At 40.3% G+C, this 24,821-nt stretch overlaps 4 protein-coding genes across 4 annotated transcripts; 1 reads left to right on the forward strand and 3 right to left on the reverse strand.

Annotated features, from left to right (window-relative positions):
• odf3b (outer dense fiber of sperm tails 3B) lies at positions 1 to 3,115 on the reverse strand. The gene is made up of 7 exons (XM_035155935.1): positions 2,543 to 3,115; positions 1,773 to 1,887; positions 1,477 to 1,680; positions 1,193 to 1,294; positions 980 to 1,101; positions 745 to 885; positions 1 to 667 (listed from the first exon to the last, which is right to left on the reverse strand). Exons 1-7 carry the CDS (start codon positions 2,546 to 2,548, stop codon positions 575 to 577), a joined length of 783 nt encoding a protein of 260 aa, XP_035011826.1. The 5' UTR covers positions 2,549 to 3,115; the 3' UTR covers positions 1 to 574.
• Positions 3,116 to 3,382: 267 nt separating this feature from the next.
• zgc:77752 (uncharacterized protein LOC393862 homolog) lies at positions 3,383 to 9,930 on the reverse strand. The gene is made up of 14 exons (XM_035155933.2): positions 9,792 to 9,930; positions 9,417 to 9,697; positions 9,233 to 9,313; positions 8,987 to 9,105; positions 8,566 to 8,703; positions 8,207 to 8,478; positions 7,799 to 8,101; positions 7,454 to 7,699; positions 7,260 to 7,373; positions 7,064 to 7,165; positions 6,875 to 6,955; positions 6,690 to 6,800; positions 5,406 to 6,587; positions 3,383 to 3,549 (listed from the first exon to the last, which is right to left on the reverse strand). The coding sequence occupies exons 2-13, from the start codon at positions 9,605 to 9,607 to the stop codon at positions 6,465 to 6,467; spliced, it is 1,881 nt and encodes a 626-aa protein (XP_035011824.1). The 5' UTR covers positions 9,608 to 9,697; positions 9,792 to 9,930; the 3' UTR covers positions 3,383 to 3,549; positions 5,406 to 6,464.
• Positions 9,931 to 11,669: 1,739 nt separating this feature from the next.
• Positions 11,670 to 16,909, reverse strand: LOC118109859 (ADP-ribosylation factor 4). The gene is made up of 6 exons (XM_035157292.2): positions 16,694 to 16,909; positions 15,773 to 15,853; positions 15,546 to 15,655; positions 14,360 to 14,431; positions 13,199 to 13,324; positions 11,670 to 13,076 (listed from the first exon to the last, which is right to left on the reverse strand). Exons 1-6 carry the CDS (start codon positions 16,758 to 16,760, stop codon positions 12,993 to 12,995), a joined length of 540 nt encoding a protein of 179 aa, XP_035013183.1. The 5' UTR covers positions 16,761 to 16,909; the 3' UTR covers positions 11,670 to 12,992.
• A 2,062-nt stretch (positions 16,910 to 18,971) lies between these two features.
• Positions 18,972 to 24,157, forward strand: si:dkey-30c15.2 (uncharacterized protein LOC558938 homolog). The gene is made up of 13 exons (XM_035157452.2): positions 18,972 to 18,977; positions 19,141 to 19,194; positions 19,315 to 19,358; positions 19,678 to 19,741; positions 20,084 to 20,215; positions 21,770 to 21,874; positions 22,143 to 22,192; positions 22,289 to 22,408; positions 22,514 to 22,559; positions 22,720 to 22,791; positions 22,933 to 23,086; positions 23,194 to 23,276; positions 23,361 to 24,157. The coding sequence occupies exons 1-13, from the start codon at positions 18,972 to 18,974 to the stop codon at positions 23,514 to 23,516; spliced, it is 1,086 nt and encodes a 361-aa protein (XP_035013343.2). The 3' UTR covers positions 23,517 to 24,157.
• The last annotated feature ends 664 nt before the right edge of the window (positions 24,158 to 24,821 follow it).

Below are 24,821 nucleotides of genomic sequence, written 5' to 3' on the forward strand. Positions count from 1 at the left end.
TTAGATTAGATAGAATTTTATTTATCCACACATCGGGGGAAATTCACTTGTTACAGCAGCAGGCAGGTCAAAAAGAGTTAGACAAGAGAATAACGCACATGCATCACCTCTTTCTATATAAAAGAGCACTCCCGAAAACATTTCTTTGTCTTACCCATCTTCATTGTCCGCATGCTGTAAGATCTGTTTGACCTTCTTTGACAAAAGAATAAACGTGCACTTTAAAGACCATTATGGTCAGTTCTCTTTATTTCAGAAGTCTCGCAAAGTCAAATTTCCTCCACAATATCTACCGAGAATGTGAATTAAACAGTAAGAAGAAAAAGCTGGACTATAAAAATAAGGCGGTTTGAAAAGGACTTTCACAAGAATCGTGTTGAATTAATACAAATGTAATGACACTCAAAACACAGACAGCGTCATAAGCCTGATAAAGTGGCAATTACCAACAGAACAAGCTCTTAATCTGTGGTGATAAAATATGATCTAAGGAATCCAGAGTCACTTTCTTCTTGGGCTTTATTTGACGCTCTTGTGTGATTTCTTTTCAGTCATAATAAGAGATCACGTGTCGTCATTCAGGCACATTGACAATGAGGGGTGAGATGAATTCTGAGTGACGAATCCCGAAGGAGAAGCTCGGAGCTTTAGCTTTTGTCGTGGTCACCTAGAAAGACAACATTTAGTAAGTGAACGACATTCAAACCTCCTTAATGATTATTAAATATAATGGGGTTTTCTTACCCGCTCAGGACAGTGGGAACCAGGCCCTGGTTTCTGTGTGGTTTCACCAGGAGCAAAGTTGCGGCCCGTCATGCTGAACTGTGGCGGTTTCTGACTGTAAGTACAGGGGTCCACCACTTTGTAGGCAGCAGGGCCAGGAGTCTAGAGGTAAAATTAATGTATAGAGAACAAGAGTAAATCACAAGATTTCTAGATTAAAAAAAATAAAGTAGATTTCATGATTGTGCACATGTACCTTGTTCAGGTCCTCGTGGAAGCTTCCAGTTTTGCTGCGTCCACGGAGTGAGTGGGCGGGAGCTGTAGCTGTGACCACAGTCCTGGGCCCCAGCACAGAGGGCAGTGTGTACGAGGCTGGACCTGCAGAACGGGGCCATTGCTAAACTTTATATTCTTTCTACCATGAATGTTCTGAAAAACTAAAGTTGACCAAAAAAATCCAATATGTTACCTGGTGTTTTGTTGATGCGGAAGTCTTTGCTTCTCCCAAACAGAGAATAAGCAGGAGCAGAGAGAAAGGTCATCTTTCCTGAAAGCTCAGGGGAGTACTGGCCTGAAGAAGCACCAAGGGAAGTTTATATTTGTAAGTAAAAAGTATCTGATGACAGACTCAAATGACAACAGTCTGCATCATCACAGAACTGGAATATTGTTCACATGTATCGGAGATCGACAATGTTTCATTTCCACCTGCTTCTACAAAGTGTGTTTTTATGTCTAATTGGTTTTGCTGACCTGGTCCAGGGCCCTGGAACAATCCCTGCTCCTTTGAGCGGCTGTGCAGTGAAAACGCAGGAGCGCCGCCTGTCCCTGTTCTGGTGATGTTAGAGTGGATGAGGTACTTTGGTCCAGGGGAGCAACTTGACATTTCCTGGTCATGACGCGTCCCAAAGCTGAACATTGGTGCTTTGAATTTAGTAGGGTCATGTTTAGAAACACCTTTATGGGAGGAAACAAGAACGTACAATGTCAGTTATAAAATAAAAATGGTGTTCGAGGTGAAAAGGGCTTGATGGAAACTTTGACTCTACCTGTGAGTCCAGGCAGCGCATACTTCGGCCCTGGGCTACCATAGAGGGCAGCTATGGGCCCTCTTGGTTTGTGGGGCCTCCATGTTCCAACCCAAAGTTCAGCATTTTTTATTTCCTTGAAGAGATTGTGAATGAAAGCACATTTGTAGTTTTTGCTTTTATGTCATAAAAGAAAAGGAGTAATAAAATAAGCTGTCACTCATACAGTGTTGCTGTAGGGGGAAATAAGTTATTTTAAAAAGTGACAAAATGCCATCTAGGGCTGTCTAATTCCAAGTATTTGAGTGGATGGTTCAAATATTATTAAGTACATTGTGAAAAAGTGTTACAGTCACTTACAGATCTGTCCACCACAAAGCTTTTGAGGGTTTTAGTAAAACAACCAACTTTGATGGAAAACTGTCACCCACAGACCCACAGTCTCACAGACTTAAATCAAGTTGTCATAAAACTAGCAAAACAATCTCATTGAACCTCAACAGTAAGATACAGAGTAAAACTAGAGCTGCGAGCAGAACTGTGCAGGCCCGAGCACTTGAGATCTCGGGACCTAATGGTGTGGGGGAGGGCGAACAGGGACCGGGCGCAACGGCTCCGTGTTGCGAACGTTTTGTGCATCGCAGGAAGGATAAACATGTAGCTTCCCGCGTCCGTCACGCAACACTGGACCACGCCCACTAATCAAGCATTACGGTCCACACCATCAAGTGTAGACCACACGGTGAAAATTGAATGTAAATCGAAATTAAAGTTGTAAAAACAAGGCTCACCTCCATTTGGCAGTAGGTGGTGCTATTTCTATCACTACATACAGGCTAATAGACAGGTCAAAAAACCCTCTCTTGTTTCCCTTCAGGTCTTTTTCTTTCACCTTTGCAACAGTGACATGACATCAAAGGAATCTATGAACATTGACCCTGTCACATTAAAGCAAACAGACAAAAAGGAATTCTTTGCTTAATGAATCCTCTTTATATAAAGCCCGTTTCGAGTTAAATAGTCACAAACAAGTGTTATTCTTTCATTTTTAACCCTTTGATACACAACATGGGTCAAAAGTGACCCGGCTCAGTTTTTATTTTCTATATCTTTTCAGTGAATGAATTTATCCATTCAGTATTTCAGGTATTCCCCCATTAATCCTTATTTGAATTCTTCCTTTGTTACTTTTTGAACAAAAATCATTTTTGTATCTTTGCCCTTCTAATGCACAACATGGGTCGAAAATTACCCGTATTCATTTCCTGTTTCTTTGCTTTATGTTTGAAATAAATGTATTTTATCATTTAATATTCTAAGTATCTTGTTTTTGATTACCACAAATAACTTTTAACACATGGGTCAAAACTGACCCATAAAGTATGTATTCACTCCCGAACACCTGCAAGTAAGTCTTATATTACAATCCATTACTAGTGAGAAAGTGAAATATGTACAAGCTGTTAGCTAGCTAGCTTCTATTCTGGCTAGCTAACCATAGCTAGATCAACAGAATAAAATTCGAAATATAACAGTATATACTTAATAGACTGATAGATGTGCATTTGAAAATATGATTTGGATTTTCTTTATCCAGAGTGTTAGTATGGCTGGTCGCAATCATTTCAGACTTACGTTTGATATGATCATAATGATGCTGTTTGAAGAACAGGATGAGGAAGATGAGAAGGCAATTCTTGGTCTTGATTCTGAGTCTGAAATCACTGATGCTGAGGACCCAGACTATGTTCTACAGGATCAAGCTGGAGTTGTGGGCTGGTCTTGGAATCCAGCTCTCCTAAATCAGAGAAGGAAGAATAAGCTTTAAAAGAATATAGCAAAGAAACACCCAGCCATGCATGAGATAACACAGGAAATTAATACGGGTCATTTTTGACCCATGTTGTGCATTAGTAGGGGTCCGGATAGCTTGTGTATAACAGGGTTAACATATTCAGAGTAATCACCTGAACAACTAAACTCAACAGTGCAGTAAATCGAGGAAAAGACCATAATGGCACACGAGAAGAATGACAAACAGCTGATAAACTTTCCGCTGTACCTTGCAGAATTGAGGGCCAACGAGAATGAAGAGAAGAGCAGACAACAACTGCAGAAGATGAAAGAAATGTTCATTATGTACGATGACTATCAGGAGCCCAGTGAGGAAGTGGCGACAATGAAAAATGAGAAAAAGGTGGCAGATGACACTATAATTCTAGAGGCAAAAATCTCGAGCTCTTAAAATTGCTGAATATCCAGCTCTGCAAACAAAGAAGACTCTGCTGAGACAGACTGGAGAAAACTTCAGGAGAGAAACAATGAGGTCAAAGCGAAGCTGACAGCTTTTTGAACATATTTGAAAATTCACCAAAAGTCGCGGGCGCATTAGTCTTGGAGAAAATGTACGTATTCTGGAGTAATTGGAAGTGGTTGTGGCAAAATGGCTCAACAGCGGCTCCTAAAACGCAGCAATTCTGTCTGGTTTAACCGATCTTCACGAAATTCAGTATACATGTGTATCATGACCAGACGGAAAAAAAGTCCTGCCACCATTAACGCAACAGGAAGTTGGACATTTTGGATTTAGTGGCCATTTTTACACAAGAGAGCTGTTGTTACACACATGTAGTTTGAGGGAGATTGAACAAAGTCCACTAAAGTTACAGCAATTTTGTGTGTCACGGCCATAAGACTGCATTATCAATGTCTTGAGGCCCTTCTGACAAAGTTTGACATGGTTTTGGTCAATGGACGAGGAGGAGTACAGATGTTAAAGTGACACTCATTGATTTTGAAGTTGATATGATGAAAGGAGGAGTTTGTTAAAATACACAATGTGTAAAACGGTCGTCAAAATGGCCGACTTCCTGTAGTGTTAATCAAATCAGTGCAAGGGACTTTTTTGTCGTCCAGTCATGATACACATGTGTACTGAATTTCATGAAGATTGGTGAAACCAGAGGGAATTGCTGCGTTTTAGGGGGCGCTGTTGAGCCATGTTGCCACGCCCAATTCAATTTACTCCAGAATACGTACATTTTTCATGCCTGACGCGCCCGCGAAGTTTGGTGAGTTTTTGAGTATGTTCAAGCCGTCAAAATGCAATTGATTTTCCTAAATAATCAAACTAAAAGCAATAGGTCATTCGCACTGTTGGTGCTCGGGCCCTAAATAGCAGGGTTGTTTCCAGGGACTAGTTTCAAGTCCAAATATTTCACCATGAAAACATATAGCTCAATGAAATATTAAGTTTTCAGGGCATAACAAAATTAAGACATAAACAAAAAACATATAAAGTGCATGTCTCTCTGTATTTCTGGATCCTAAATTATTCCATTGGCTAATTTACTGGAAACTATTTTTTTTGACTTACACCTGAGCAGCAGTAACATCAGTCACTGATATTTCTTTTAGGTTATTTAATAAAACTGCTAAATCATCATCTATCGGTGTATTCTATATATTTCAATTTTTAGGTAAAGTGAATATAGTAAACAAATACCTTGTCACAAATACAAGATGTCTGCAGAGGACATACAAGCTTATGAAATCAGTGACTGCTTTCATTGAGACTTCATGGTTAAATAAACTTAAATGAATAATAAAATGATATCAGATAAAATAGATGAATGAATATATAAATATGTTTACCTTGTAAAACTCCTGATCGTACTGCAAGTGGCCCTCTGTGGCAGCTTTTATTTCAGCATGTTCTCTAAACCCAAACTCAGATTGTTTACTGGTTGTCAACTTCACCGTAACAATGTTTCCATGGAGATGGCTCTTTGACAGGCGTGCTTAATACGTGTGTGTGTGTGTGTGTGTGTGTGTGTGTGTGTGTGTGTGTGTGTGTGTGTGTGTGTGTGTGTGTGTGTGTGTGTGTGTGTTTAAACAGTGGAGGAATTCTCAGCATGTGAATACAGTGTACGAATGGTGTAAATGATTAATTATGTAAAAAAGGCTGTAACGGGTCAAATTTAACTAAAGTACAGGAGCTTACACACGAGTGAAAGTAGACATGACACAAAGATTAGATCAAATCAGAAAGATTCAATCAATCTGTGACATAATTTAAAATTATATGAATGTTAAGGCAAATTAATCAGTTCATCACCTAAGACTCAATAAAAAAAATCGGCTAGAAATATTTGTTCATCTTTTGCTCCCTTTTTGATGATTGACACTGACAATAATTTATTGTGTTTTGTTGGAGTTCTGTGAAAATATGAGCGAAAACACAAACAACAGAGCATTTAAGATCATAGTGTTCAAAGTTGTTCTTTGTATTATTTTTTATTTTATCTAAAAATATAGAAGCAGTAGAAACAGCTGGTTTTGAACTCACATGAATTGTCCACTTGTTATATTTAATAAATATAAATAAATTATAATTGGGTTGTAACAGTAAGATGTGAAGGAGACTCCCTCACGTAGAGCTGCAAAAATCATTCTTTTCACTGCAGATGTTTTAATATAATGTAAGTTAATAACATTAATGCAGGCTCGAGACATGTGACAGTGAGTCCACACCCTGAAACGGAACAAATGGAGTTCACCTTTACACCTGCTCTGTTCTTGCAAGACAAAATGTAGAAAATGTAATAAAAGTAAAAAAAATTACACTTTATGATTTTGTTCACAATCGGGTTTCCAGGATGAAATACTGACTAATTTCAAATTAAAAACTGCTCAGGTTGTTGCCATCGTTCTTCAGAGTGTAGCACTGGTGCTGCGGGTCCTCGTCAGCTGTCTATAGTTGTGGAAAGTTTCTCGCAAACTTGACTTTAGTACCTTCATCAAAGTTGCAAGGTTTCCAATTTCCTCTTGGGGGCGCTAAAAACAAACAAACAAATACTGAATTCAACATATATGAGTCTTTCAGGAGCAGAAGCATATGTGAGGCTTTAACGCACCATCATTCCACATGTGTCTCACCTTTGTAAGCGCTCGGATGAGCCGCAGCAGCACCTCCTCCTCTCTGTGAGGACACAGGCTGGTCACTGTGCTCACACAGCTCAGCAGGCAGTAGATGGTGTGTCTCTGTGGCTGAAATAACAAATAACTCTTCAACTCTTTCTTAAAGTTTCATCATTCTGAGCCTGGTGCACCCGTGTCCTTACCTTCTTGAGCACACTGAGAGACTTTCTGTTTTTTGCTCCGATACACAACCTGTGCACATCCTCTGTACTTAGAACCGGCTCCTGGATTAGGATTAAGAAACAGAGAGAGATTTTTAACACAGTGTGTGAAGCCTCTCCTGGACACATTGGTGTAACTGGCATCACGGCCTCTTGTTGAATGTCACTGACCCTTAATCTTTCCAGCCAGGTCCACAACAGGCAACTGAGAACGTGAGGGTCTGACTCAGTAACCAGCAGAGCCCATCCACAGTCACTACTGTTCAGCTCCTCCTGTTGTAAAGTGACAGTATTATTGAGGCATCAGAGGACAAACTTAAAATGATATGTAAAAACAGCTTCTCACCAGTGTTTTATCTTGTTTTACCTGCAGCAGAGCCGATCTCTGCAGTATGGTTTCCCCTGGAGTACCGTGGCCTGCCAGCGCCTGAGCCACAGCCCGGGCCACTGAGGTTGGGCCTGGATTATGTGGATTTCTGCACTGCTTTCACAAGACAAAAATCGGAATGATTTAACGCGTTCACATTTTCAGTTTTATTCTAAAGCAGGAATCATAATTACCTCAATGTTGGAGCTGTATTTGGGAAACGTTATCTTAGCTGTGCACAACCTCTTCGTGCAGTTGTTGCTTGTTTTCATGCTGGACATTGGGATGTTGTGAGACTCCTGTCTGGAGATCTGGTGACCTGGTGAAAGTTTGGCAGCTACCAGACTGAACGGCTTCAGATCAGGCCGCACCAGATCCTGCACACACCAGTGCTTCTCATTTCCAAGAGCTGCGGTGCAGTATGGACTCAGCTCCAGATCCTTCAGGACAGAAGGTAAGAGAGTGAGAAAAGCCTCGATGATGCTGAATGGATTATTCATTTATTTAAATACTGCTGGATGCATAATGTGAAATCTGACCTCATTTACTGTGATCTTGCTGAGGTCAGAGTCGCTGTAGCTGCGTTTGTCCAGCAGGACGTCTCTCTTCCTCTCCAAGAATCCCAGCGGCTCGTCCCAGGAGGACACCGACCCAGAGCCCTCCCACGAGCCCTTCTGACCCTCCCTCAGCAAGGGCAAGTACTGTTTGGCCACCAGGGTCTCCCTCACAGTCCTGCTCAGGGTCCTCAGTGCTGACCTCTTCTCCAGCTCAGCTTGCACCTCTGGAGGAGCAGGGAGACCCAGGGCCAGGCAGGAGATGCGCACACACAGGAGGTACACCACCTGATGAGATGGTGCAGTGGCAGTCAGAGAGGACAATGAGTTCTGCAGTGTAGTCACGTATGGTCATGGCACAGGATTAGTGTAGTGTAATGATCAAGTCCTCACCTTTGGTGTTTGTCTGAGGGTGCGTCCCTCCTGGCCGTGCAGCAGCAGTGACTGTCGGTTCAGGTAATGCTGCAGGGTGAAGGGGGCTCCATGCCGCAGGCTGAGGTCTGGATACTGGACTAGCTGAGTGCCAAGCAGGCGAGCAAAGTCAAACACCTGGCTGATCTGTGCCCGGGTCTGGATAGAGCGAGGCCGTTTGATCCGCACGTAGTGGACGGCCTCGCTTGGGCTGATGCGCAGGGTGTAGATCAAGTAACAGGCTATCAGCACACCTGAGCAGTGAGAGCACATGAAACAGTGAACATACAGGACATGACAGAGACATGTGCCCACGCCGACTGATGCATGTTGATTCCTACCTGTCCTGCCCAAGCCTGCATGGCAGTGCACGGCCACTCTTCCCTCCCTCACTGCAAACGCCAAAACCTTCACCCCATCAATTATCCCAACGAGGGAGGACACACCGAAGTCCGGCATCGCAAAGTTGTAAAAGTAAACTGCAAAACACGGGAGTGCATTTAGGAACATAATGTGAAATGATATGGATAAACTGTATTTGTAGAGGCACAGCACACAGTATAGTGTAACTTATTAGTTAGTGTCCCACAGATACAAACCACTACTCAGCTGTCTCCTATAATATCTGTTAATATCTTAACTGTTTCTATTTATTCACATCTCCCACTATGTGATTGACAAAGGGCAGTCAGTGCAGTTCTAATCATCTTAACCTGGAATCGTCTCATCAGGATAATGTATAAAAGAGTGAGTATTTCTCACTGTCATTGTCCATGAAGATCTGTGGGGAGTACGTGAAACCACTTTCAGGGTTGAGGGGGGGTCCACAGTGAGCGTGCTCTCCTGGGAACTGCATGTTGACGATTGACCGGATGTTCAACCTGGGAAAAAGTCCAAAGTATGAAGACAACATGAGACACTAGTCTATATATACTCATGAATCATGCATATCCAGACACTGCACACACACACAAACATTTGCAGGAACAAATAAAAAAAAGTGATTACCTTTGAAACTGCTCTATGATGTTGTACTTCTCAATTAAATGTTTGGATGGCCGTGCCATGGCAATTATATCATCCGTCACCCTGGCATTAAAATGAAGTTCACGATCAGTAAATGAACACTTACTATTTTTGCTACATCCTATAAGCAAATAACACCCATGGGGGTGCAGTCAAACATTCTCACCAGGAGGAGAAAAGGCCTCGGATGACCTGTTGGTTTAACGTCCAGCACTCTGGTCCTTCATAGCGACAGTCTATTCCTCCACAGGCCAGCAGACAGAGAAGTCTGGGGGGGATGGCCCTCACCAGGTTCTCCCTGGCCTGGGAGTAGGAGGGCCGTGGTACCGTTATGTGCGAGGTCAAGGTCGGCATCATCCTGCACCTCAAGATCCGCCTGAACCACCACACTGCAGATATGAAGAACTATGTCTCGTCCGGGCTAACTCGCCATCTCATATCGAGTTTCTGCAGTTTGAAAAAGATACAGCTCGTGGAATTAACCAGGTAATCAGTGATAAATTGGATGATTAAAAATGCATGAATCAAATCAGAAACGTACCTTTCTGATTATGTTGGACGGTGAAGGTTTTAATCCCATGAATATATCATCGTGAACCGAGAAGAAGCGGAAGGGGGTTGAACGCAGCATGTGCTCGTCTCTGCTGACCCCCCCTGCTGCTGACAGACACACACTCACACTGGGTTTGCTGACCCAGCTCCACTAATCCTGATTAACTGTCATAAATACATTAGAACAGACATTCACACACGATCACAAGCCAATTATATAATGATCACACCTTCACTTATAATCACTGTGTATTACCTGCTGCTGGTGTGCACGGCTATTTAGATTGAGCTGCCGAGCAACTGCTGATAATTGAGCTCGCTACTGTTAACATCCACAAGAACATGTCAATGTATCCTGGTGTCATCTAAACACATCAGCAGAGTTTCCCTTCCTTCTATATAAACAGGTTTAAATATACAATGTATGAGCAGAATCATGACTTTAAAAGAAGCAGTTGTTGAACTTTGAAATTAATTAATAAAAAAAAACAATTTCTGATCATTTCACTTTAATATATTGACCCAGTCTTAGAGCAAAATTACACAAACCATACAGTAGGTTTTGCTGCATGCGGCTGTGGACATGTCGCCCCCTGCAGTGCAGCGATGGGAACAGTATAATACTGATAGCAATTTAAGGAGAGAGGTGGCCACACATACTGCTCCTCTATAGGTGAGTGATATTAGCTCCTGTCAATACAAACACAAAACTGGTTTCTTACCATTTGTAAGTTTACTGCTTTATTGTTGGACAGGCAGGTCCAGTTAGTTGTCTGTGTACACTTGTAGAACTCCTGAAGAAAAGTCTTAAAAGGATTTTACACATTCACTCCAGCCCAACATAAAGAAAATAGTTTATATGAAAGTGCTGCTTTTTCTCTTGTTGTCGAACTCGTATCTTCCTGACAACCTTATAACTAGAAAGACCCTCAGCAGGGTGGAGAACTCCCATAAAACTGTCCCAATATGAAATCACAGTAGAATTCACAAGATCGGGATTTCTATTTAGATCTGTTCTAAATTACACACACTCATACAAACTTGTCAGATTTTTCTCCTAAAGATCCATGAATTAATGAAAAATGCCTCGTCTTGCATAAAGAAAGTGAAAACTGATCCAGATCCTCACTCAAATTGAATGAGTTCCTCCCTGACCGATTCTGCAACCTACTGCAGGTTTCGTAGTAATCTGTCCAGTGGTTTTTGTGCAATCCTGCGACAGACAAACTAACGCAGACCACTTTTTTCTCTCATGTACCACCTTATGCAGAAACCACATTATTCTGAATGTCTGTATGTATGTAAGTCTGTTTCTTAACCTTGATTAAAAACAACATTTTAAAGACACATTAAGTAAAAAAACATTTACTGACTTTAACATGTAGCATAATTTAACAGAACATTTACATAAACATGCTGACACGTTCTCTCTGTGCTTCTCCTCTCGTGTCGTTCAGTATCTTTAGTAGTCAGAGCAAAGGTCTCACACAGAGCAGGGCAGTTCTGCTGTATTGCTCCTAAGTGCAAGATTAAGTAAGACACGTGAAAGCTCATTAAAACCTGTTAGTTTTTCCTGGGGCCATCATCAGCATGACAACAGAAGCAGTTTAGTTTGCCTCCAGCTTAAACAAAGTCAATGATGAGAGGAGAGGCGACAGCAGAACACATTTCTTCATATCAGCTAGTTCCTGGTAGAAGGTGCAAACTGTGTTGTGATGAAACATAACCTGAAAGTGAAGAAGCATGACCCACATCTGTGAATATAGTAATCAGAAATGTTTTATATATTAAATGGGTTAAAGCGTCATATCCTGGTGAGATGACACCAGCGTATTCTAAAACAATGACTTGAGTCCAACACAAGTAATATTTTCAAACACTGGCTTTATTCAGAGCTTTTTTGTAAAATATTTTTAGCGAATAATGTTCAATACCAGCAGCTCAAGAATCTGCAAGCATAGGTTGGAATGTATGACCCAAATAAATCGATGGGCAGGTAAGTGTTTGTGTTTCCAAAGATGAAGAATACAATACAGAACTTACCAACAACCAGTACAACAAGGTCAGCACTAAGCACTGTGCAACACAAAAGAACATGCTACTTTAGTGATCTGCACTGATATTGGCCTCATGTCAACACTTCAAGATGCTTCCTTCCCCTTTTAGGGTTAAATAAGATTTACTTTCAGAGACAATACAGGAACCGACACTTTTATTGGATCAGTTTTCATCGTGGTTGTTAAAAAGAAAGGAAGAGGAGTGAGGACAACTTCACAAATGTTCAAACAGGATCGATTCCTGGTTAATGGTAAAGTCAAGTTGCGATGGCGCCATCTATACTCGACCGATTGTGATTCATGAGTGGATAAGTATGCTATTGCATCATTTTCTCTTTCAAAAGCTAAAAAAGTCACGAAAGCATCTTAGGAGGGAGCATGACCTACGAATGAGATGAGGGAAGGATTAGTCAGATTTGTGTAGAGGGACCAGAAGGCACAATGTTCCTTTTTTGGATCCATTTACAGAGAGGCCACGTGGTTCCACATCACCGACAAAATCTATCTGCGAAATCACTGCAATCCTCCGTCTCGTTCAGGCCTGAAGATAAATGATTTGGCATGAGATCGAGGGCAGAGCAGTGAAGAGAACAGAGTCAGGGCTGCAGGGGAGTCAAAAATCCACGAGGGACTCAAACAGCTGCGGCAGCTTAAAAGATGTCCGTCCCCAAAACTCTAAGGTCATATCATCGCCCCCCCCCCACACTTAACTTAGGCTCAACAATGACTAGAAGTCCAATGATGAGGCAAGTGGTTGATTACTGCAACTGCTGCCTCGACCGAAGCCAAGGTGTCGATTGGAAAAGCCACTTGCTATTTATTGTTTCTGATTAATTTCCATATTAAGCCATTTGCTCAATGTGTAACTGGATTAAAACTTGTTGTCAAGTAAGAGTTTGGTAACAAATGGAGAAAAGTACCGAAAGTGAAAAGATAATGTTAATAGCACTGATAACAAAATAAGAAACAAGTAATAGTAAAATTTCCCAAAGATGATTATATTGTCCACCAGCCTCGTCCCTCTTTGAACATCGGTGCTTGAAGACCAAATGTTTCTGTATGAATGTCTGTGCCTTCGCTCTCCTGTGCTGTGGTGTTCAGTCTCTCTCACTCTCTGTCCAGCCCGTCCTTCATTACTTGGAAAGTTCTCTGGATAGCCACTCCATTCCTTCATACAGCCCAGTGCCCTGGGTGGCGCAGGTGGACTCAATGTGCCACTGTGGGTTCAGAGATTTTATGGTTTTAGTTACGGAGAACATCAATACAGCTCTGTGCACATGCTTACAGATTTGAATTTGACTGCAGGTGTAGGGATCGTGCCTCTGATCAGATTACTCACAGTTTTGTTGCGGAGAGTCTGCAGGCGAAGTCTGTCTGAGAGTTCGCTGACTGATAAGGCATTGGGGAGGTCCTGTTTGTTAGCAAACACCAGCAAAACTGCGTCTTTCAACTCGTCCTCCAGCAACTAGAGACAGAAAATAGATAAGAACAGGAACAATGAGATTTCGTGTTTGCCTGAAAACCTAAAAAAGAATCTAAAAATTATAAGAATTTTAGTCCCAGAAAGAAGTCTAGTCAACAGTTCAACCGTTTCTGTTTAAAATAAATCCATTGTATATTGGAGTTAACGACGATTACATCGATATGGTTCGAAATGTGCAGAAAAAGGGACTGGATAGAGGGACCGCCAAAACCAGCTGTGGTTCAATGGAGCAATAATGCAAAACAGGGTTTCTGCACAATGAATGAAATGTAAGATACAATAAACAATAATATTCAATACCAGCAGCTCCAGAATCTGCAAGCATAGGTTGGAATGTATGACTCAAATAAATCGATGGGCAGGTAAGTGATTGTGTTTCAAAAGATGAAGAACACAATACACAAGTTACTAGCAACCAGTACAACAAACTCAGCACTAAGCACTGCCAAAACAAACAGAGCAACACAAAGGAACAGGCTACTTTAGTGAGCCACGCCGACATTGGCTTCATGTCAACACTTAAGGTGCTTCCTTCCCCTTTAGGGTTAAATAGGATTTACAATACAGGAACTGGAATTTTACAATATCATTTATAATTGTGGTTGTTACAAAGAAATGTATGAATTGCAATCGCAATATGAACTGATCCTCTTCACGACAATACAGGGTCTTAATATCTCTTTAACACATTAACAAACCGATTTTCAGTTTCACTTGACCTGCATCTGTTAGTAGGTCGTATTTTACCTACAAAAATATTGTCATCCAATTCAGAGCTTTCACATTCCATGATATAAACAGGATTTGAGGGGAAGTAACTGACAAAGATTAAGTTTCAGCCAACAACCGAAGACAAGAGTGTGACTCTGCTGTTGTAACTAGTGTGGGAGGCTCATTCCACATCTGAGGAGCCAGGAGGAACAAACAATAACACTATTTGTTCTAATTTAGCCACGTCACAGTGCACACTGATGATTACTTACCACCCCTACTGAGCTTCACATAATAAATACGTACCATCTTTGAGAGTTCTTCCGCAGACTCTTCCACTCGATCTCTGTCGTTACTGTCCACTACAAAGATGAGGCCCTGGATGGACAAGACAGTCAAGTGGTTAGATTTACCCTTTTCTGAATTTTAGTAATGAAATGAATGTACGGTTACTAAAACACTGCTGATGTTTGGATTACAAAGATTTTGAGAAATTGTCAATTATTGTTTTAGATCCAACAACAAAAAATTTTATCTGGGGAAATGAAAGTAAATTTTTATAAAAGTGCAACTTTAATAAATATTTTAAAACAGCACCAATCATAATCAATATGATAAACACACTATACATACATGTTTTATATACATAGATGTATATGTATTGTTTTAGAAGAGTCACTTTTACATAACCTAAAATGTAATTTGTAAGGCTTTCCATTCGATTACTTATTTTGTTTCTCTCTCTCTCTCTACAATCGTCAAAAGTGTGTCAACATTTTATGTCAAAACCTCAGAGAAAAGTTGTGCAAGGCTGATTTCAAATAACAAAACGGCACAACATCACTGTGGTATGAACCTAAAGTCGTTTACGATCCTCCAGTAAACCGTGAGAAGACGAAGAAGATGATGATCAATGGCTCCAACATGTTTTCTCTTCAGGTTCATACCTCAGTGAAGTCGAGCTGCTGTTCCATGTGAAGTCCCCTTTACACAGTTTGCAGCTCTGAAGACTTTAATGTGAAGTGTTTCCACACTTGTGAGGACTTGTCTCCGCCATTTTTACATTACAACATTTACCCCAGAGTGGAAGGCGTCCTCATGTGAGCTAAACGAGACACGGGATTGGCTGGTTTACTGACAGGTTGATCTGCAGTTTGCCAGCAATTCAGCTATGTAGGGAGCTCAAGAGCAGTTTTCAGACATGCACCCCAGAGAAAGGCAAACTCCGAACAAAAGTTTAATAAAATGTTATTTATTAATAATATAGAACTAAACTGTATTCTGGTAAAATACTAAATGCATAACTTTTACATGTATTTTTTACTTAATTTCCTATACATATAAAATACAGTTTTGGGGAGTAACAGAACATTCATCTATTTTAAGTACTAGAATGAAAACACAAACATTACTGTGACATTAAGTGTTATCTGAGGCTGATTGGACACTTGTCCCTATTCTAAACACAGCAGAGGGACAGTCCCTCTCTTACCTGTGTGTTCTGGAAGTAGTGTCTCCAGAGAGGTCTGATCTTGTCCTGTCCACCGACGTCCCACACAGTGAAACTAACATTTTTATATTCTACCGTCTCCACATTGAAACCTGTGCAGGGGGGAGAGAGAGAGAGAGAGAGAGAAGGAACAGATTTTTAACAACACACATGTATTGCTAATGTGAGATACACATATAAAATAAAACTAATTATTGATAATCTCTTACCAATGGTCGGGATGGTGGTGACAATTTCTCCGAGCTTCAGTTTGTACAAGATGGTTGTTTTCCCTGCAGCGTCCAGCCCGACTGCAGAGGAGAGAAATGTGGTTGACACCAACATTTACATGAGGGGAGGACGAGAGCCACAGATAACAACATGAACTCTGTATTACATAACCAGCGTTGTCCTATAGATCTCCACACAGCGGAGGACATGTGACCGTACGAAGCCAATCACCTGCACCGACACTGAATGATTCATTAACGAGCCGGGGAAACCAATTCATCATTATTACAGCTGCTCTTAGTGTTAACAAACAGTTCAAGTGACAACACGTCAGTCCAGTAGTAACCGGAAGTAGCCTTTAGAGTCAATAGTGACTAACGTCCATTTAATGTGAGGACTTAGTTACATGACAACTAGTTAGATAAAGTAAAGAAAAGAGGCAGCACTGTAATGAGTCACTATCTAACATGGTTGTTAACTAAAAAATAGAGCCAATCATCAACGTTATTTTAGTAAGAATTATCGGGTACAAGACAAACCTTGTTTTAACGAAGCCAACGTAACGTCCAAAAGTATTGAAGTAATTTGGTGTTTATTTTAAAAGCTGTTTCCGTGATAAAGTCGCCGCTAGCAGCCGAACTCCCTTTTAACAACACCCGGACTCCCATCAGCCGAAAAACTTGCTTGTCAAAGTGGCTCTTTACTTTAAATTCCCAAACTCCAACGGATCAAACCAGCCCCGCGTTACTTTTGACTCCCGCTTCGGTCGCGTGTCCTTCTTTCTTTTTACTTCAAAAAAAGTTTTGACACGTCCAGAAGCCGTCCCCCCCCCCAAGCAGCGCGTCGGGAAACTAGCTAACTCCCCGTCGAGCCGCGGCTAAAGCTAACGAGCGCTAGCCGCACCACAGGCGCCCACTCACCCATCAGGATCCGCATCTGCTTTTTGCCGAAGAACTTGTCGAAGATAGAGGACAACGTGAGGCCCATGGCTGAGCGGGGACGGGCGAGTGTTCTCGGGGGGTAAACGCTGGTGGCTTCGCTCCGGCAGAAGAGAGGCTGTGATGGAGGTTTCTCTCTGTTCCGGCTGCTCTGATTCACCACGACTGCCACGTCCGGGCCAACGTGGAATCCGCTACGTCATCACTTTGAATCAACTTTATCGACACGCGTGGACGGACAGTGACGCGTTCCGGTGCAGTTTCTGTGAAGACGTAACATTGAGGGTTGGGTTCAAAATAAAAAATAAATATAAAAATTAATGACATAGAGTCAAAACAATTAAAAGATGTTGTGATGAAGATAAGAAGAAAGAGGTCAAATGTTTGTGTTAAAAATATAAATGAAAGTGTTAAATGAAATAGAATACAAACAATTAAAAGATGTTGTAATAAAGATACAAAGTAAGACATACAATAAAAGGAGAATTGGGTTAAGTGCTATTGTTTTTTTTTGTGATGAAATGCAATACAAATGAAAAATCAATTACAATCAAGATATGGCTGAAAAAAAACAAATTTGAAGCAAGGTTCTCACGTCATTATCGATGTTTTGAACTTAATTAGAAATTGAGCGCACTCATGTCAGTCTGCTGCTCCAGTGATGCATAGACAACAGAACACAATGCACGAGCATACACAACATAAACACATGCACACACATAAACAAATCCATTCTATATACACACATACATATCTCCTCCTCTTCTTCACTCTCACTGCCAGACTCGACTGCCAGACAGAAACGTGATCATTATAATGTGAAAAACTGTTTTCGTCACTCGCTGTTAAATGCAGGCCCGATTTCTACCACCAGATGTCACTACATTACAAACGTGGATCAAACTAGTGTGCTGGGTATAATCAGTGCTATGAAGGACAAAACATGACATAAGTATAAATAAATAAACAAACAAATAACATAAATTATTAAATAAATAAACAGTAACAAATATTTTGTGATGAAAAAGGCTATTTCTGTATTTCTACTTTTCATTTATTTCTACATTTATTCGTTTGTTTTTCATACATTTATATATTTATACAATAGTTATTTATAATTTTTTCAATTATTTATTCATTCATTAATTCTTTCTTTTATTAATTCATGTCTACATTCATTTTTTTTTCACGAGCACGTTAATTTGTTAAATCATCGTCGTATCAGGCCAGCATGAAATACCAGGAGCGGGCGAATGTGTGTGTGTGTCTGTGTGTGCCCCCAGACAGCACACACACACACACACACACACACACACACACACACACACACACACACACACACACACACACACACACACACACACACACACACACACACACACAAGCCAGGTGAGATCAGAGCTTGTTCACGTGAAGCAGCCGGTCAGGGACAAACAAGACACAGTGTTCAAAAACCAAGTTGAAAAGAAAGTACGATGAAGCCTATCTTGCTCTTGGGTTCACAGTGAATGAAGGAGGACATGAGGAGAGACCAGTGTGTATTTTAGGTCTGAAAACTCTGGCAGCTGACAGAATGAGACCCAACAAATTAAGAAGACACTTAGAAACATTACACCCCAGTCACATGCATGTGTTCTTTTTGGTTGAGCTTTATCATCGTTATCATTTTGGAAAAAGTACAGACTGATGGAGGAATGTAGTGATAAATGTCACCAAAAGTACTTCAATTAAGTTGAATTCAAGCAAAGTTATTGCACTATTCTTTGAAAAAAGCGGCAAATGTCACAAAAAGTTGTTTGAAAAAGGTTTTTTATTTGCACATCAGAAATTCCTGAAAGTAATGTGAATTTAATGTTCATGTGTATGTTATGTAAATACACATGTTAAACTTGGCCCATTTTGTCATCATTTTGTTGGGGCAGGGGAGCGGGTGGGGCAGGAAACATATTCTAGCTCCAAAGTGGGGCATGACAGAAAAAGTTTGAGAACCACTGTTCTATGCAGTGGAACAAGTTACTAAGACATTCTCAGGACAGCAGATGATAAACATGTAGCCTGGCAGCAGAGGAAATGAAAGTATCTGCATTTGTTTTTTTGTCAGGAAACGTGTCCCCAACAGCCCAGACAGGGTAATTATCCAAATAGTACAGAGGGAATTCCAAATCTCATTCTTTTGTCTCCCTTAATGGTCTGAATTTTTTGAGACTGTTGGTAAGACAAAGAATTTTCCCATTCTACTTTGGGATTCCCATGTAAAAGCATGGAAGTGCCACTGAACCACCCACAGGACAAAGGCCAACACAGGCTCAGAGCAGGTGGAGTCAAAGCAGCAGCACGTGACGAAGGTGCAGGTTTTTATATAAGTGTGCTGTGATGGGAAAACTTTTTCACAAAGGTTTGTTATGGAGAGAGGTGTGAATTTTGGATAGACTGATACCTGGATATTTACCATGGACATGAATGGTATACTGAGTGGAGATCAGGTAGGTGTTACTCTCTTGTCACTGTCAATCCCAAAAATTCAATGAACAGCTTCTTTGCTTGAAAAGGTTTTGCAGGGAAACAATTGTCATGCATTTCTTAAAATTGTGTTTTTTTTTCAGATTGACGTTCTCACCACCGTGTACTTAGTGTTACTCACTCCCAGGTAATATGCTTCCTCACACTCTTTCACTGTCATGCTTGAGTTATCGAACTGGCTTAAAAGAATTAGGTGATTTCATCTGCCAAACCAGTAACTTAACAAGAGACAGGCTGGTGATTACCTTGTGAATTCCTTCACTTCCTGTTCTGTTAAAATCACTGACACCTATTTTCCTCATAGAAACTTTATTATTCAGCACTGCCTTGTTGCTCACTCACACAGTTTGCAAATTTAAAACTTTATACACATGGTCAAGAATCTGATTAAATTGAATGTGTTGCAGACATGATTTAACAGTTCACATGTTTCTGATTTAATGCAGTGTGGTTGGGAGTTTTTCTGTCCTGGTAGTGTCCATAGTGAGAAGGAAGCATCTACAACAACAGGTGAGTCCAGTTGTGTGTTTTTGTCTACGTGCGTGTCTGCGTTCTTGGTGTTATATGTATTTCATGGCTAGTTAAACAGTTGAAATTTATATATATATATTTTTTGATAGTTTGTCACCACTGCCAAATAATCCATAATATCTTGATTTAAAAAATCCTGCATATCTAAGGGACTGATATCTATGAGTTTGTGCAATTTGGTGCAGCTTGCTTGAATTTAAACCGACTGTTTGGCCTTTCTCTGCAAGTTGTCTTAGCCAGACCTAAATGTTCGAGTTATTCTTTGTTCAGTGGAACAAAAGGCTGCAGACGACATGTTGATTTCAGTGTGTTTGTGTGCAGGTGCAGCTCCTCGTGCAGCTCGCCCTGGCAGACCTCCTGGCTGCTCTGATCCTGATGTCCACCAGTGTCATGAACAAAGTGGGAATCCACAGCAATGTCCCCATCTGCCAGTACAGCCTGCCACTGTCGCTGGTGAGGAACAGTCACTTTCACTCTGCTAGACCAAAGCTGTCACCCCTAGAAATACATCATTCATTTTATCGTGTGGTGGGGGGGGGTCGTTGAGAAGGTGTGGAGAAGGAGGGAGTTGGATTGAATAAAAATCCTCCAGGGTTTTTGCGGTACTTCCCATGATGATCTCAGGATTTTCACTGGGTCAATTGGGACTGTGACTCAGCAGTGTCACGTCATCCCAGTAAAATACTCCTTATATCGCATCTATAAAGTCAAGTTGTGAGCAGTTTTGATGTCTCAGGTTACGTAAACGTTGCTGTTTCTTCAGCCCGAGAGGCAAGTATCATGCTGTAAAATTATAAATAGTTTTAGGAGTTAAAATCGAAAAAGGGTTATGATCCCTCTGTAAGTCTTTTGTTAACTACATTCAATTAAATCCAAAGTTTTGCAAATATTTCACATTACATTTTACATTGATAAGAGTTAAGCATAGAGTGTATATTGATTTTACATGAAACAAACAAAGAAAGGATTAGAAATGTTGGAACAAATCAAATTGAATTGAATTGATGGAATTAAGTCACACAAAATATAAAATGGTATGAGCCCACATCAGACTACTAATTGAAAATAATATTAGAGAAACATTAATTAGAGCAGGAGTTTCAAAGACTTCGGAGCATTCTGTACAAGCTGCTGTATATACATGTAGTGTACTGTATACATATTTATATAGAGGATATCTAAGTTAAAACACTACAATTTCTGACGAAGTTGAAATGGAGGCAATGCTGACTGTACAAAATTCTCTTACAGATCTATTCTTCAAAATCTCCGTATAGATAAACTTTTAACAGGTCACCACTCTAACTATTGAAATGTTTTTTTAGAAGGTTTTAAAATAAAATACATGTAACTGACTGTTCTGATGAAAGTAGAGCAGCTTTTTTATGAGCAGGTTATAAAACTAAACTGAATAGTAAAAATGTCCTCAAACAGACTCATAAAGAATGTTCTCATAAAGACACAGAGAAAACGCCAGTCACCTACTGGAGAAATGTTATTCAACATTTATTTGAGCCGTTTGGCATTTAAAGGATTGTATAAGATTTATGTGAAAGGGATCTATTGGCAGAATTTCAATATGAAATATTCCGAGTGACGTTTTCACTAGTGTGTTTCATCTAAATTGTTTGAAATGTTGTTTTCTTTACCCTAGAATGGGCCCTTTATATTTATATACTTAATATTTACATCGGGAGCAGATCCTCTCTACAGAGACCGCCTTTTTTTTTTTACAGTAGCCTTAACTGGACAAACTAAACACCTTTTGAGTTTTTATGACAACTGAAGGCGACCACAGGGGGAAGGGGAGGGTGAGGTGAGGGGTATTCAGCTGCAACATAAAACCTCACCACTAGATGTCAGTAGATTCTACACTCTGAACCTTTAATGTATGAAAGCAAATATTTGTACCTTTTTTCAGAGATGTATTTACACTATCATCTTTCATCTCCATGATACATTCTGCCTCACTATATATTCTCTATGTGTTTGTCTGTTCTGTTCCAGACATTTTACTTTATTTCATTTCTGCTGGTGGTCATTTATGCATGGCAGTCGAAGAATGCGATTCAAGGATGGAGAACGAGACCGGCAGAGGACGAGGGCGCGCAGGTAAACATTAGACTGTATTTGTGGATTATGATTTATCACAACACGAAAAAATATTATAGTATATATATTTTTTCGGAAAACCGTTTTAACATATCGTGTTTGTTTTTAATATTTTCTTTTATGTCATCTTTTCTTATTTCTGTTTTGACTCATTTTGACCTGTGTTGTTTTATTTCCATATATTTTGTAATTTTTTTAATAAGTGCTATAGAAATAAAGTGTCATTATCATTTAATAATTTTTCATCACCTTCTGTCTGGGTTTACAGAGTCAGTGTAGAAGAAAAATGGTGGCTATGCCTGTATATGCCATCGTGTGGTGAGTTCAGGAACTTGAAACTAAACCTTTCCAAAATATGGATATCATCCCTGGTGAACTGAATTTAATTCTGTCCCTTTCTCTCCAATATCACAGGCTGATTCCTATAGTTCTGTACTTAGCATACGTGCTCACTTCCTTCATAACCACAACGTTGCTGATTGCAAACAATAACCAGTCACAGGTCTTCCATAATGAAAGCAAGTACTGCACCAGGTGAGCACACAACCTTCAAAATGAACTTCTTCCAAAGACGTTACAGAAGTGAAATAATCTTTTCTCCTGTGTTTTTCACTCTTTGGATTTTCCTTTTTCCCTCAGTTGTATTTTGTTCTTGCACGTCTGGGGAGATTCCTGCTCGGATACGGTGAGTAAGAAACTCTCTCATTGTACACGTGCCGTCAACTCTCTTGTACACATTCATTTTATCTGCAGTCTTGCATTTCACAGATTTTATGATTGTTTCCTCTTCCGTTTTGGTTGCATATTGTATTTACTATATAAGCATGTTCCTTTTTCTTTAACAGGATGTAGTCCATGATAACTTCATCAAAATATTTCTGGTCATTGTGGTGATACCAGTGATGCTGTCTTGCTCCGTAAGTCATGAGCAACTGCACAATTTAAAGATTTTCTTTCGTGATTTTTCACGATGCTATTTAAAGGCTTGTATAGTGTATTTATTTTTATATTGTATATTGTGTGAGCAAAATGTAATCCCTGTTTTTTTCTTGTTTCAGGTGATTTATTATAAGGTTGGTAAATGGTATGAAAGATATCAGCATCAGGGTCTTTTTCCAGTGGAAGGAGACGGGCGTTCGAGAAAGCGATTCAAGACAGTGTTTTCTACAGCAAGAAATATGGTGATGGTCATCTTAGTTTGTTGGGCACCAGGTACACACACACACACACACACACACACACACACACACACATTTAAAGATCATGTATTTCATCTCATTGACCTTAACTCAACGTCAGCTGGCTCTTCTATGTTGCAGCTCTTGTCCTCATTCTGTTTTCCACCCTGATGAGATGGACAAATATTGAACAGCGCAGTCTATTTGGCCTTTATATGATACAGGTATAAGATTTCACCTGATGAGAGAAAAGAAGAATTTTATCTGATTTTTGAGTTGCAAATAGTTATTTTTGTTGTCTTTTTCAGGCTGCTGGTGTGTCCCTGCAGGGCTTCCTGAACAGTATGGTTTACGCCTGGAGACGACCAAACTTCACCGAGGCCGTTCTAGGGGAGAACACCCCCCTGGTGGCACACAACCGCCTGGCCTTCTTTGATGAATCGCTAAGGACCTCATCCTGTTGACTCTAAACACACAAGGGAGAAACTGCTGGAACAACTATCGGCCTGATGACGACTGATTGAACACTTCATGAAAACTAAAGACTGAAACATGAAGCAAACATGAAATGGACTGAAGAGGAAAAGAAAAGAAAGAAACATGAAGACTGCAAAAGATGAATTTGTCATGTAATAAAGTCATAGTAGCTTAAATCACACTTTTTTTTTTATTAATGGGAACATGGGAGTTGTGTTGTATTTATTTGAACTGTTTTATATAACATTTTAAAAGATGCCGTGAAGAGTTGTGTAATTAATGTGATGTGTGATTTAGTTTTTGTTTTATCAAATGTATTTGTATTGTGTCTTGAGGCGTATTTAACCTGTTGTTTTAATGCTGACTTGTTATTTAACTGTCGCTCTGCACGGTTTAAGATAAGACCGATGGAAAAACTGTGAGGGTTTCAGAAATCTGCTTCACATCTCTGTCGTTTCAGAAGCACATGTCACCAATGATAACACAGAGTTCAGCCTCAGGAGCAAGCATGTGCTGGAGCAGTGAGCAATGCTCCGTGAACACTGTGTCTGGTTTGTTGTGTCTGTGCGCAAGCATAACTTATCTCATAAAATAAAGTGTGGTTTGTGCAACTGAGGTCTTATACAGAGACTTTTCTAACATATGGTCTCACATACACACACACACACAAACACACACACACACACACACACACACACACACACACACACACACACACACACACACACACACACACACACACACACACACACACACACACACACACACTCACAGGTTGACTGCAAGCTCATTTATGTCCTGTACTGTAAACCTGGTGTTCTGTAGTAACTCTGCACAGTTCATTCACTGGCCACATAGACACATCTAAAGGTTTGATGTAATACAACAGAACAGTTACACTGTCACCATCTGTTCCTCCAGTGACTGTCTTTCCACACTGTTTCCTGCTTTATTTGGAAATTACTGTTGTGACTTTACTTCCCGTCTTCTTTTCAGTTTCTTATTTGCTCATCAGAAGAGTATTTAAAGCCTCGTGTTTCACATCATGTGTGAAGAACCGTATGTGAGACAAGTGCTTCTTGTCTTTGTTCCCTGTATTTTACCTGATTCACATGCGTTTGCCCATTTGACTGTTTGATTGGATTGGAGTTTTTTGTCTGATCCCTCCTGACCTTGTTTCGCCGTTTGGCCTCCACTCCCTGGTTTTATGACTCGTGCCTGTTTGAAGACTTTTGTTCCCGTTTGAGTTTAATAAATCTCAGCTCAGCCTCAGCACCTGCGTTAGGTCGTCT

Source organism: Hippoglossus stenolepis, chromosome 5, assembly GCF_022539355.2.
Source record: "Hippoglossus stenolepis isolate QCI-W04-F060 chromosome 5, HSTE1.2, whole genome shotgun sequence".
Lineage (NCBI taxonomy): Eukaryota > Metazoa > Chordata > Actinopteri > Pleuronectiformes > Pleuronectidae > Hippoglossus > Hippoglossus stenolepis.